General features: G+C 45.8%; 1 protein-coding gene across 1 annotated transcript in view; it reads left to right on the top strand.

The window, feature by feature from the left end:
- The window catches only part of KLHDC1 (kelch domain containing 1), a 300,634-nt gene extending 287,732 nt beyond the window's left edge, over positions 1–12,902 (top strand). Inside the window, exon 14 of the mRNA XM_029597434.1 lies at positions 12,107–12,902. Coding sequence (XP_029453294.1) covers positions 12,107–12,281 — 175 coding nt within the window. The 3' untranslated portion in view covers positions 12,282–12,902. The remainder of the gene's footprint in view (positions 1–12,106) is intronic.
- Positions 12,903–13,355: the final 453 nt, after the last annotated feature.

Genomic DNA, 13,355 nt, shown 5'->3' with positions numbered 1-13,355 from the left:
TCCTTAGGACTTGTTGATTTACACATGCAAGTAAGCACAATTTATAACAAGCACGTGTGAAGGAAATTACCAGTTTTAGCAGTTAGTCCACCAGTTTGCCCAGTCTAGCTGTAGATCATCCAGACCCCTCTAGTTCTTCACCCTGCACTCCCCCCCTCCCCCCCTCCATTTACCCAGACCCCTCACTCAGTCAGTTTTTGGCTAAAGAGAGTTTTATTCTGACTTACACCTGATAAAGAGCAGAAGTAAATATTTGTAGGTAGCAGCCATATGAGTGCTGCATCCGCAGGTTATAAAATTGGGATTTATGAATGCAAATGTTGGACCCGACCAGAAACACCCCTAACCCATCCCAAATCTGCCCCTTCTTTACACGAGCAAAGTTATTTGCGCACCAGTAATTATGCGCGTATGTGCGAGGTTTATAAAATAGCAGTAGCGTGAATATACGCTACTTGCATGCGCATCTCTTTTAAAATTCGCCTTTCAGGTTTGAAGTCTAATTCAGTAAGAGTGCAATTGAGTGCCATTTCTGCTTATCATCAGCAAACAGGAGGTCAAGCAATCTCAAAAATACCATTGATATCAAAGTTAGTAAAAGGACTTTATAATTTAAAACTGCCAATAAAAGCTCCTCCACCTCAACTCAAATCCAATTGCAGTTAATGAGAGCATCATATAAACCTATGGCTACAGCAGATTTGAAATTTGTCACATGGAAGACACATTTTCTAATTGCAATAACTTCAGCTCTGATTACGTATCTTTCTACACCCAAATATTCAAAAATAGAATGGTGCTCAGACCTCATCCAAAGTTTCTACCAAACGTAGTATCACAATTGAACAGCACATACACTCCGAACTTTCTGCTTCCTATTCTTGTCTTGAATATGTCATATGCTGTGAATATTCCGCGGTCATAGATATGTTTCTTTTTTTTTGTTTTGATGTTTGATTTTGTATTTATTATATTATCTACATTTTATATATGTTTTTGTACATCGCTTAGGGTATCAAGCATTAGCAATTAACACATTTTGAATAAAGATAAAAGATCTAAACCAAACTATAATTTTGCCAACATTTTTTCCAAAACCCTATCCACTACTACCAGTAGAGCTTGCTTTATATATGCTAGATTGTAGAAGCGCACTCCTGTTATATCAAGATGGAACTAAATCATATAGAAAATCATCTTAACTATTTATAGCTTATGATATGAATCATAAGGAATCCATTTATAAAGCAGACTTTGTCTACATCGCTGACTCACTATATAGCCCAATGTTGTATAGCAATGGACTACAAACTTTCACAGGTGATAAAAGTGTTGCGACCATTGCTGCCCAATGTCTCCACTCCGCCCACCTTACCGCATTGGCGACTCCCTCCAGGGTTGATGGAAGGCTGGCTGCCACGGCGTCTCTCTTTCGATCTCGTCCTGCGTCCCCGGACCAGCCCGACGCTGCAATCCGCCATGTTGACCTGATGCCTAGGGGCACGCGTGCTGCGCGGCCCCGCCTCAAGTACCAGAAGTGGCGCGAACCTCAGGGGCGTCCCCCTGAGATGACGTCATCCGCTTCAGATATTTAAAGGTCTCTGAATTGCTAACAACTCAAGTTAGCAAGGATAATGGACACGGATAAGGATTCGTTCTATCTATGCTACTCTGCCTCCTCGGACTAACCAGGGGTACCCGCTCCTCAGGAGCCTCGTTCTCTCTTACTTTGTAGGTTGCAGTCTGGAACCGGTACTCACTCCTCGAGGGCCCTCATTCCCGGACTTCTTCGGAATTCACTTCTGCCTGGAAGTCATCGCTGCCTACTACATCTGTGAGTTACCATTGCTCTCTCAGAGCTTTCCCTGGAACCAGGTACTCGCTCCTCGAGGGCCTACTTCATTCCAGCTCCTGGGCTTCTATGAGACATTGTGTGAGTGTTACCATCAGGTTCTGTCCATGAACTCTGCATACCCTGTCTACTCACTATATTTCAGTTTCTCTACAGCTTAGCCTCCAGGGATCGCTATTCCAGTATCTGAGGGACTACAGCCCAGCCGGGCATTCCAGCTCACTACTGCCACCTCTGGTGGTTCAGTATACTGTCTAATAAAAGTACTAGTGTGTGTCTGTCTCCATACTCTGAGCCTGACCGGTGGTCCCTCTCGGGATCTTCCCCTGGGGGCATGGTCATCTGCCACTGGCCCAAGGATCCACCCACAACTCTCCTAAATAATATCAAAAAGCCCATCAAGTGAGAACAGTTGACACCTAAATGGCATACATTAATTTAGTATCTGTCCAGGATATCTTCAAAACAGCGATGTGGTCAATACACACTTTTACCCATCACTATTGTTTGGAACAAGAATCACACACTACAGTGCCTTTGGACAATTTGTACTCATACATTTTTAAATAGATTCTCAACTGCCCGCTGATTAATGACTGGTTGCAGTAAAGCATCAATGAACACAAATATTCAGTTGCAACTCTCAGCTGCGGAGTCCCATCTTGTGTGGCAATATTGTTGTGCTTGTCCTCAGAGAAAGTGAAGTTGCTTACCTGTAACCCTGTTCACTGTAGACAGCAGAACAAACAACCACACACTCCCTCACTCCTCTCTGGGAAGTTGATATTACCTACAAAATAGACTGTAGGAGAGGCATGCAGCGACAACAGGAACTCCTGTGCATGTTCAGAAAGTGCAATTAAACTTTCTGAACTGAGAGAGTTAACTTTTCAGTGCTGTTGGATGATGTCACCCACCTTGTGTGGCTGTTTGCTCTACTGTTGAGGGAGAACACTTTTTATAGATAAGCAACTTTGTGGTTTGATTCCTGGGCCAGATATTTGCATCTTAGGCCAAGTAGGGCTGGGGAAGAAAATTAAGCCATTGTGCAAATCAAGACCTTTTAATCAGACTCAGATTGCATGCATACCATGTTGTAGAAGAAGCCATGGTTTGTAGCCACTGATAAAAGACTAACATTTTGATGGCTTGGTTAGATATGGGATTATATATAATGGGAAAAAAAACTCTTCTGGGTAATTCCAAATTAATGTTTATGACACCATAGCCCATTAGAGACCAGTTCCAGTTGAACTGGAAGTGTAAAGGAACAGATGAAATCTGACATACCAAAAAAAATTGGTTACATTAGATCTTGACAAATTTTATTTGGATCTAGGAGCTGTCACTTTCTCTGAGAGCTGTCTCGACCTCCCTATCATCATTTCCGAAGTTGAAGAGTTGGAGAGTGGGTGTTGAGAGAGCTGTCAGAGAGCACCAAGGTTTGCTGAACTCCTTTAGGGTCTGATTTACTAATGCTGTTTTCCCTTTCTGTGCCTACTGGGAAAAAAATGCTTAGTATATCAGCCCACCCACCTGTGCACCACAAGCTTGCTGTCAACAGAATGCCCTGGTCCCGATCAGTTTTCCTCCCTCTCATCCTCCTTTCTTGTCCTCAGCAGTCTCCCTTTGAACCCCCATCCTTCATCCCTGCACACTTAACCTCCCACCAGCCAGCCATTTCCTTTGTCCCCTTAACCCTCCCAGCAAGCAGGCCTCCCCTCCATCTAAAGCTTTCTACAGCTTTCCCACCCCCAGCTGGCTGAAGCCAGCCATACCCTCAAGACTCCTTTCAGCTCCTCCCATTTATCTGCTGACTGTCACTGCTGCCGCCACCGTGAGCTTGAGCCACACAGTGCCTGAACTCTGGCACTGATCTCGAATTCTCAAGTCTTGTGAGACTGAAGACCAGTGCTGGAGTTTGGGCACCATGCAGCTCAAACTCACTGAGAGCCATTCAGTTCAGAGACAGGTCCCCATCCAGAAAGAAAAAGCAGTTTCAGCAGAAGCGGACATTCCTGGAACAGGACTCAAAACTCTTGAGTGTCACGGCAAACTAGGATATTTTGAGCTCTGGGTTACATTAATGAACTGAGCCAAGATATTGAATTCATGATTTATGTTAATATTTAATACCTTCTGCTCACAGTTCTGGTGAGATCTTAGTTTAATACATTCTCTTATCCATAATACTTACTATGGACACAGTAATGGTTGGTTGAATACTTAGCATCCCCCTACACCTTAATACAGCAGAAATCAACAAGTGGGATTTAAACTTTTTAGAGAAAATATAATGAACATATGAATACATTAATTTGAAAAATATAATGAGCATATGAATACATTAATTTGAAAAACACTACTTCTCCAAGCTTTTCAACTTGGAGAAGAGACGGCTGAGGGGGGATATGATAGAGATGTTTAAAATTATGAGAGGTCTAGAACGGGTAGATGTGAATCGGTTATTCACTCTTTCGGATAATAGAAAGACTAGGGGGCACTCCATGAAGTTAGCATGGGGCACATTTAAAACTAATCGGAGAAAGTTCTTTTTTACTCAACACACAATTAAACTCTGGAATTTGTTGCCAGAGGATGTGGTTCGTGCAGTTAGTATAGCTGTGTTTAAAAAAGGATTGGATAAGTTCTTGGAGGAGAAGTCCATTACCTGCTATTAAGTTCACTTAGAGAATAGCCACTGCCATTAGCAATGGTAACATGGAATAGACTTAGTTTTTGGGTACTTGCCAGGTTCTTATGGCCTGGATTGGCCACTGTTGGAAACAGGATGCTTGGCTTGATGGACCCTTGGTCTGACCCAGTATGGCATTTTCTTATGTTCTTATGTTCTTAATATTTAAACACATATTTCTCACAGGACAAGCAGGATGGTAGTCCTCACATATGGGTGACATCATCAGGATGGAGCCCAATCACGGAAAACGTCTGTCAAAGTTTCCAGAACTTTGACTGGCCCCTACTGGGCATGCCCAGCATGGCACCAACCCTGCAGCCAGCAGGGGTCCCCCTTCAGTCTTCTTTTTTCTACGCAGCAGTAGCCTCGCAGTAAAGGAACTCTGAAGAGATTCCTGACAGGAATTTTCCTCCCGGAATTACTAAAAGTTAAATTGCCCCACAGGGGTCCCTCCTCTAACTTTTCTCAGTCCGCAGTACTCTGGTAAGTTTTTTCCCGTTTCCCGTCGATTACCATTGAGTTTGGCCCTCGCGGCCTACTGGCCATCGACCGTACCGTGGCTCGATTGTTTTCCGTGGCCATGGCGTTGAGGTTTCATCAGTGTCCGGACTGTACCCGCACCATGTCTATCACAGACCCCCATAAAGTCTGTGTAATGTGTCTAGGACGTGAGCACGATGTCTTGACCTGCACCAAATATGCCCTAATGACATTGAAGGGTCGCAAGGCCAGAATGGAGAAGATGGAACTTCTCTTCCGTGCTCAAACCCCGACTCCGTCCATTGCATAGACGTCGTCAGAATCAGCACCGTCAACTTCGCGCCAGCATCGACCACCGACCGGTGACCAACCGGCATTGACGACTTCTCGGCCATCAACACCCTCTACTCACCCTCAGGATCGAGGGGATCACAGGGAGAAACATCGCCATCGACACCGTAAGACTCGGACCATCGAGGGAGCGAAATCATTGACCTCGCCATTGTCCGAGTAGCTGTTGAAGAAACCCCGTCCAGGAAAGGCACCGACCATTCCTGCGACCGGGTCACTGAGACAACCCTCATCCTATCAGGGATCAGGAGCCGCGACTCCGCCTTTAACGGTGGTCCCTCCGGCTATGCCTCTGCCTCCTTCTTCTGTTCCAGAGCCGGGGCTGCTTGCTCTAGGTATCTGAGAAGAACTGGACCGGATGGTTCAGGAGGCCATCGACAAGGCGATGCAACGTCTTCAGGTTCCTCCGACACCGGCACAGTATATGGAACCGATCATCGACCCAATTCCGGCAGCGCTGGCACCGTTCCCTTCCAGGATGGAAGCGCTTATGGCCGCTTTTCCACCGATGGATCCCGGGTCTCCGATGGCTCCAATGCCCTCCCCACTGACAGCATCATCGGGAGGAGAAACACCGTTCTGCATCCCTCCATCGGGAGTTCTGCCTCAGCCATCGATGCCAATACAATCCCTCACCACTGACCCATTCATCAGTGCCGATATGTCCGTCGGCGCCACCGAGTCATCCATCAATGCCCTCGATGCCTGCACCGGTGCCTTCGATGCCATCATCGGTGCCTCTGAGAATTCCTCCGATTCCTTTGGAGCCTAGACCAGGACCTTCAGGTATCCAACCACCCTGTCCCCCTCTAGTTCCTAGAGGAACGGGTGCTGATCCTTATGATACCTGGACTGATGATACCTCAACAGACACCGATGATTTACCTTCACCACCTTCACCCACTGAAGTAGGAAGCGTTCTCCTCCAGAGGACCTCTCCTTTATAAACTGTGTGAAGGAAATGTCTGAATTGGTTCCCTTCCAATTACAGATGGAACAGGATGATAGGCAGCAGATGATGGAGTTGCTCCAATTCCTGGATGCCCCCAAGGTAATCACCTCTATTCCCATCCATCAGGTCCTTCTCGATCTCCTCAAGAAGAACTGGGAATATCCTGGATCAATTGCTCCAGTATACAGGAAAGCTGACACTACCTATTTGGTGCAGTCAGCTCCAGGTTTTCAAAAATCACAGCTTGATCACCACTCGGTCGTGGTAGAGTCTGCACAAAAGAGGGCGAAGAGGTCAAAGCCTCACTCGTCTGTTCCTCCTGGAAAGGAACAGAAGTTCCTAGATAACATTGGTCGCCGAGTATTCCAAGGGGCCATGCTCATCTCCCGAATTGCCGCCTATCAGCTTTATATGACCCAATATAACAGGGTCATTTTTAAGCAGATACAGGACTTCTCAGACTCCCTGCCTCAGCAATTTCAAGAACAATTACAAACCCTAGTAAACAAGGGTTTTGAGGCAGGCAAGCATGAGATTAGAACATCTTATGACATTTTTGACACTTCTACCAGAGTGTTTGCAGCTGCTATTTCGGCGAGACGATGGGCCTGGCTCAAGTCTTCTGACCTTCGCCCAGAATTACAAGACCAGTTATCCGACCTGCCTTGTGTCGGAGATAATCTGTTTAGCGAACAGATTCAACGGATGGTGGCAGAATTAAAGGACCATCATGAGACCTTAAGACAGCTCTCTTTGATGCCTTCCGACTTCTCCTCAAAACAGCCCTTCAGAAAGGACTCTAAGAAGTCATTCTTCCGCCCGAAGAAGTCTTACCCGCCACCAACCAGATCCTGTGCCACGAGACCTTATCAAAAACCGCAGTCTCATCAAGCCCTTAAACAAAAACCACAAGCAGCCCCTCAACCAGGACCTGCTTCAGGATTTTGACTTCCACCTAGAGAGCAGCAGCCAGATTCCTCTGTTGCACATACCAGCGGGAGGTCGATTGTGCCACTTCCACAACATGTGGCATTCAATCACATCCGACCTATTGGCAATCATTGCTCAGGGTTACCATATGAACTTTCTTGCCCTGCCACCGGATCCCCACCTCTACAGACGTGGAGAACATCCGAACACTCCATTCTTCTGGATCAAGAGGTTTCCCTCCTTCTCCAGTCAAGAGCAATAGAATCCGTTCCATACTCTCAGCAAGGCCTAGGGTTCTATTCCTGGTACTTCCTAATTCCCAAAAAATTGGGAGGCGTCTGTCCTATTCTGGACCTACAGGCCCTCAACAAGTACCTCCAGCGAGAAAAGTTCAAGATGGTCACCTTGGGATCGCTTCTACCTCTTCTACAAAGAGGAGACTGGCTCTGCTCTCGACCTCCAGGACGCATACACCCATATTGCGATAAGGTGTATGCGTCCTGGAGGTCCAGAGACCTCCAGTAGGCCCAAGCACTATCAATACCGAGTGCTTCGATTCGGCCTAGCATCTGCACCATGAGTCTTTACAAAATGCCTCGTAGTCGTCGCAGCCTTCCTCAGGACACAAGGTGTTCACGTCTACCCCTATCTGGACGACTGGTTAATCAGGGCTCCCACTCAGCAAGCTGCTCGTCAATTTCGACAAATCCTACTTAGTCCCATCTCAAACCTTGTCGTTCATTGGGGCAGACTTGGACACCTTACAGGCAAAGGCTTTCCTGCCTCGACAATGAGCACTGACTCTTGTATCTCTTGCTCACCAGCTGCAGTCTCAGTACTCTGCGACTGCACACCAATTTCTCATTCTCCTGGGACACATGGCATCCTCAGTCCATGTCACACCAATGGCCCACTTGGCCATGAGACTCATGCACTGGACTCTGAGGTCTCAATGGACTCAAGCTATTCAGCCTCTGTCGGCCATTGTCCATGTCACCGACTCACTCCGTCTGTCTCTCGCCTGGTGGAAAAATCAGACCAATCTCCTCCAGGGATTGCCCTTCCAGGTTCCAAATCCTCAAATCATTCTCACCACCGACGCTTCCAACCTCGGGTGGGGAGCCCACGTAGCCAATCTGCAGACACAAGGCTCTTGGTCTCCAGAGGAAGCCAAACACCAAATAAATTTCCTAGAACTTCGAGCAATAAGATATGCTCTCAGGGCTTTTCAGGATCGCCTATCAAATCATATCATCCTGATTCAGACGGACAACCAGGTGGCCATTTGGTACATCAACAAGCAGGGAGGTACGGGCTCCTTCCTTCTGTGTCAGGAAACTGCACAGATTTGGGCGGAAGCTCTCTCCCATTCGATGTACCTCAAGGCCACCTACTTACCAGGAGTGAACAATGTGCTGGCAGACAAGCTGAGTCGCGTCTTTCAACCGCACGAGTGGTCTCTCAACCCCTCAGTGGCGAACTCCATTTTTCAACAATGGGGATATCTTCGAATAGACCTCATTGCGTCCCCACAAAACCACAAAGTGGAAAACTGCTGCTCTCTCATTCGCAGCAAACTCTCTCGACCCAGAGACGCATTCTCCCTCTCGTGGACAACTGGTCTGCTCTATGTATTCCCTCCACTTCCTCTTCTCTCAAAGACTCTCGTGAAGTTACGTCAGGACAAGGGAACCATGATCCTGATAGCACCTCACTGGCCACGCCAAGTGTGGTTTCCAATACTTCAGGATCTCTCCATCCGCAGGCACATTCCCTTGGGAAAGGACCCGCTTCTGATCACTCAGAACGACGGGAGCCTACGCCATCCCAATCTTCACGCCTTATCCCTGAAGGCATGGATGTTGAAAGGTTAATCCTTCAACCACTTAACCTTTCTGAACCAGTTTCCCGTGTCTTGATTGCTTCACGGAAGCCTTCCACGAGAAAATCTTACTCTTACAAATGGAAAAGGTTCACGTCATGGTGCTCTTCTCAGTCCCTTGACCCCCTTTCCTGTCCAGTCCCGAAGTTTCTGGACTGTCTCTGGCATCTATCTGAGTCAGGTCTAAAGACTTCTTCCATCAAAATGCATGTCAGTGCGGTAGCCACCTTCCATAAAGGTGTCGGGGATGTCCCTATATCAGTACAACCCCTTGTAACATGCTTTTTGAAGGGCTTGCCCCATATCAAGCCTTCACTACTTCCTCCGGCCCCTTCTTGGGACCTTAATCTGGTTTTGGGTCTGCTCATGAAACCACCGTTCGAGCCTCTTCACTCCTGTGACCTTCAATATCTCACATGGAAAGTGATTTTCCTTTTGGCTATCACTTCAGCTCGCAGAGTTAGTGACTTGCAGGCTCTAGTTACCTATCCGCCTTACACTAAACTTCTGCAGGACCGGGCGGTACTCCGCACTCACCCTAAATTCTTACCTAAGGTAGTTTCGGATTTTCATCTTAATCAATCCATCATACTACCTACCTTTTTTCCCAGGCCCCATGCCAGCCCAGGAGAACAGGCTCTGCATACCTTTGACTGTAAACGGGCTCTAGCGTTTTACCTAGACCGTACAGCTGCCCACAGGGAAAGCACTCAATTGTTCATCTCTTTCCACCCTAACAAGTTAGGGAAGCCTGTGGGTAAGCAGACTCTCTCCTCCTGGTTGGTGGTCTGCATATCCTTCTGCTATTAGCAAGCAGGCATTCCATTCCAAGACCATGTTAAAGCACACTCTGTGAGGGCAATGGTGACTTCAGTAGCACACCTACGATTGGTGCTGCTTCCTGACATTTGCAGGGCTACTACCTGGAGTTCTCTCCACACCTTTGCAGCCCACTATTGCTTGGACAAAGCCGGAAGACAGGAATCCATCTTCGGCCAGTCTGTCCTTCGTAACCTGTTTACAACGTGACGTACCAACACCCTTTCGCCTGCCCGGTGGGGTTCAGCATGCCCTCTACTAAATTCCGCCCCAGTTGTTGTGCCTGTTGCACGCCTTTGGGTACATTTGGTGCATGTTCGGACATCTTCAGCTCGGTACTCACCCATATGTGAGGACTACCATCCTGCTTGTCCTGTGAGAAAGCAAATGTTGCTTTCTCACAGGTGTTCTCACAGGACAGCAGGATGTTAGTCCTCACGAAACCCGCCCGCCGCCCCACAGTGTTGGGTTTGTAACGTTTTGTTATTTTATTTTTCGGCACTGCCTGTAGCTTTCAAATAAGACTGAAGGGGGACCCCTGCTGGCTGCAGGGTTGGTGCCATGCTGGGCATGCCCAGTAGGGGCCAGTCAAAGTTCTGGAAATTTTGACAAGTTTTTCGTGATTGGGCTCCATCCTAATGATGTCACCCATATGTGAGGACTAACATCCTGCTGTCCTGTGAGAACACCTGTTACAGGTAAGCAACATTTGCTATATGTATTTATTTTATTTAGTGTATTTATCTCATGCCTTTTCATTGTAGCTCAAGACGAGTTACATTCAGGTCCAGTAGGTATTTTCTCAAAATACCTTTTTCTACCTACTGTATAATACTACAGTAGGTATAAACTCAAAATATAATCATAAATAATAATATTCAAATACATACACATACAAACTCAAAATGTAACCACAAACATCACTTTATACAAATCCTCACAAAACGATCAACAGTAACCCTCACTACACCTTAATACAACACAAACCCAGCCATTTAGGAAACAAATTACAAAACCCACCTACACAAAATCAAACATTTCCTCAAAACAAATTGGGGCAGATTTTAAAATGTATGCCGGATTTTATAACATGCGCGCGCAGTCACGCACATGTTATAAAATCAGGGGTCGGCGCACGCAAGGAGATGCACACTAGTGCACCTTATGTACACCGAGCCCTCGGGGAGACCAGCTGGCTTTCCCCATCCCCCCACCACCACCTTCCCCTACCTGTCTCACCCTCCAGCCCTAAAGAACCCCCCCCCCCCCCCGCCCGGTACCATTGTTGTGGAAGTTACACTTGCCAGCCAAGTGCCGGCGCATGATCCCCTGGCACAGCGGCCCTGCAGAGGCCTCTGGCCACGCCCTCGGACTGCCCCCACCCCACCCATTTTTTCAAGCCCCGGAACTACATTTAACTGCTACACCCTGCGGAGGAACCCTGTCACCTACCATCTCCCACACACTGCTTACTTTCCCAGCATGTGGCCTCTGGGGGAGTGGGTAAATTGTTGGGTAGTGTGTATGGCACACTCTCATTCACAAACCCTCATATGCTCTTGCTTCATCTCTATTTCTCTCCCCTTTTTCACTGCTTTCTCCCACCCCACCCTTCTCCTCTTATTCCTCCCCTCACCCTCCTTTACTCTCTTCCCACTCACACCCCCTTCCCTTCATTGCATCCTCCTCCCCTCCTGTGTCTTCCTCGTCTCCTGGCAGGGGTTGGGAACCCTGCTGCCACTGCAGCATTAGCTATGTAACCAACTGTGCTGCACATGGGTCCAAAGAGAGAGTAAACCTTGCTTAAGGCCAGTTTGACTATGGGCAGGAAACATTTTGCAGGCAAGATAGACATGCTCCATGGGCCAGATGTAGCCCGCAGGCCATTATTTGGGGAGCCCTTCCCTAAAGTGTTAATTTTGGTTCTAAGACAGCCTCTCAAATTATATATTTCTCTCACACTTGCTGTCATATCTGAATGGATCTATGTGGTATCCAATACTATGACAAATTTTATTTGAATAATTCTTATTTTAAACAATTGAAATGCCTATTTTGTCCCTAAACATTTTACTCTTAATGTCTGAATTCTTCTTTTATGCCTGATCATAAAATATTAAATCAACTTTCATGTTTTTACAGGTTGTGCCTTGACACCATTGGCAAAAATGCCACATTATTAGGAAGCCAGATGTCCTGGTTGCCCAGAAAATTGATGCAGCACGTTTTGAAGAAGATCACATTTTGGACTGCAGTTAAACACAGACATGAAAAAAGAACCCAAACAGAAGAAAAGAACACTGAGAATGTTGACTAAAGAACAGCAGTAAAGTGCTTGTACTCTGTTGTATTTCAGATGTTCAGCAATACTATTTTTTTGTTAGAAAAAAGTTTTACAATAGGTTGAATTTGTAAGGCAGAAGAGTCTGCAAGAGAATAGAGGAGGAAAATGTGTACAGGAGTAGCCCTCACTTAACAGGAGTGAATGTATGATGTCATGTTTTGATTTTAGTCATCCATGGAATTGTAGGAAGACTGAATTTCTTTAATGTGTTTCAAAATACATCTGACCTTTATTTCTGGCATTACCACAATGCTTGCTAGGAAATGCAACATTTATTTCATTTAGTTGTTGCGCAGTTTTCAGTTTATGTTACTACAATAGTGATACAATTTGTGTGGACTCATGCTTCTGTCCTAGTGCAGCCAGCCTTTATATCACCAAGTAGCTGAGTTTCTTCTCACATGAGACTTCATTCTTCAAAAACTTATAATGATTTGACTGTTGATGTGGGCAATGATACTGAGCAAGAGAGTGCTGAAACTAACTTAGCTGTACCTTTACAAGATACAGGAACTGTCATTCCAGATGCAAATTGTAATATTATGTCACCATATTTCTTATCACTGAAGTTTTTAAAATAATTTTTTTTATATATTTGACTGGTTTATTTTTCATTTTTTGTGTATTTATTTAAATTAAGCTCATGCTTTTTTATTGGTAGCTCAAGGCTAGTTACATTCAGGTACAGTAGATATTTCACTTCCTCATAAGGCTTACAATCTAAGGAGTCATTTACTATGATGCGTTAGAGCATTAACACGTGATAATTGGCTTTTATTGCGAGATATTTACAAATTTTGCATGACAAATCCAAAATGACGCAATATTTTAAACTTTTCACTGATATATATGCAAATAAAGGTCCCGTCAGCTTCTTGCATTAAAATAATACATATTTTTTCACTAAATATTGCAAAAATTTGTTAAAAATAGCTCCAGCTTTAGAATTGTAGCCATGTGTTGTTTTTGGATAAAACGCATAAAAATGGCAAATATCACTTGTTATTTTTTCCAAATGCCAGCAGACATGCCTACAGAGGCTTGCAC

The sequence above is a fragment of the Rhinatrema bivittatum genome, chromosome 4 (genome assembly GCF_901001135.1).
Source record: "Rhinatrema bivittatum chromosome 4, aRhiBiv1.1, whole genome shotgun sequence".
NCBI lineage: Eukaryota > Metazoa > Chordata > Amphibia > Gymnophiona > Rhinatrematidae > Rhinatrema > Rhinatrema bivittatum.
This window is presented reverse-complemented; position numbering and strand designations above follow the sequence as displayed.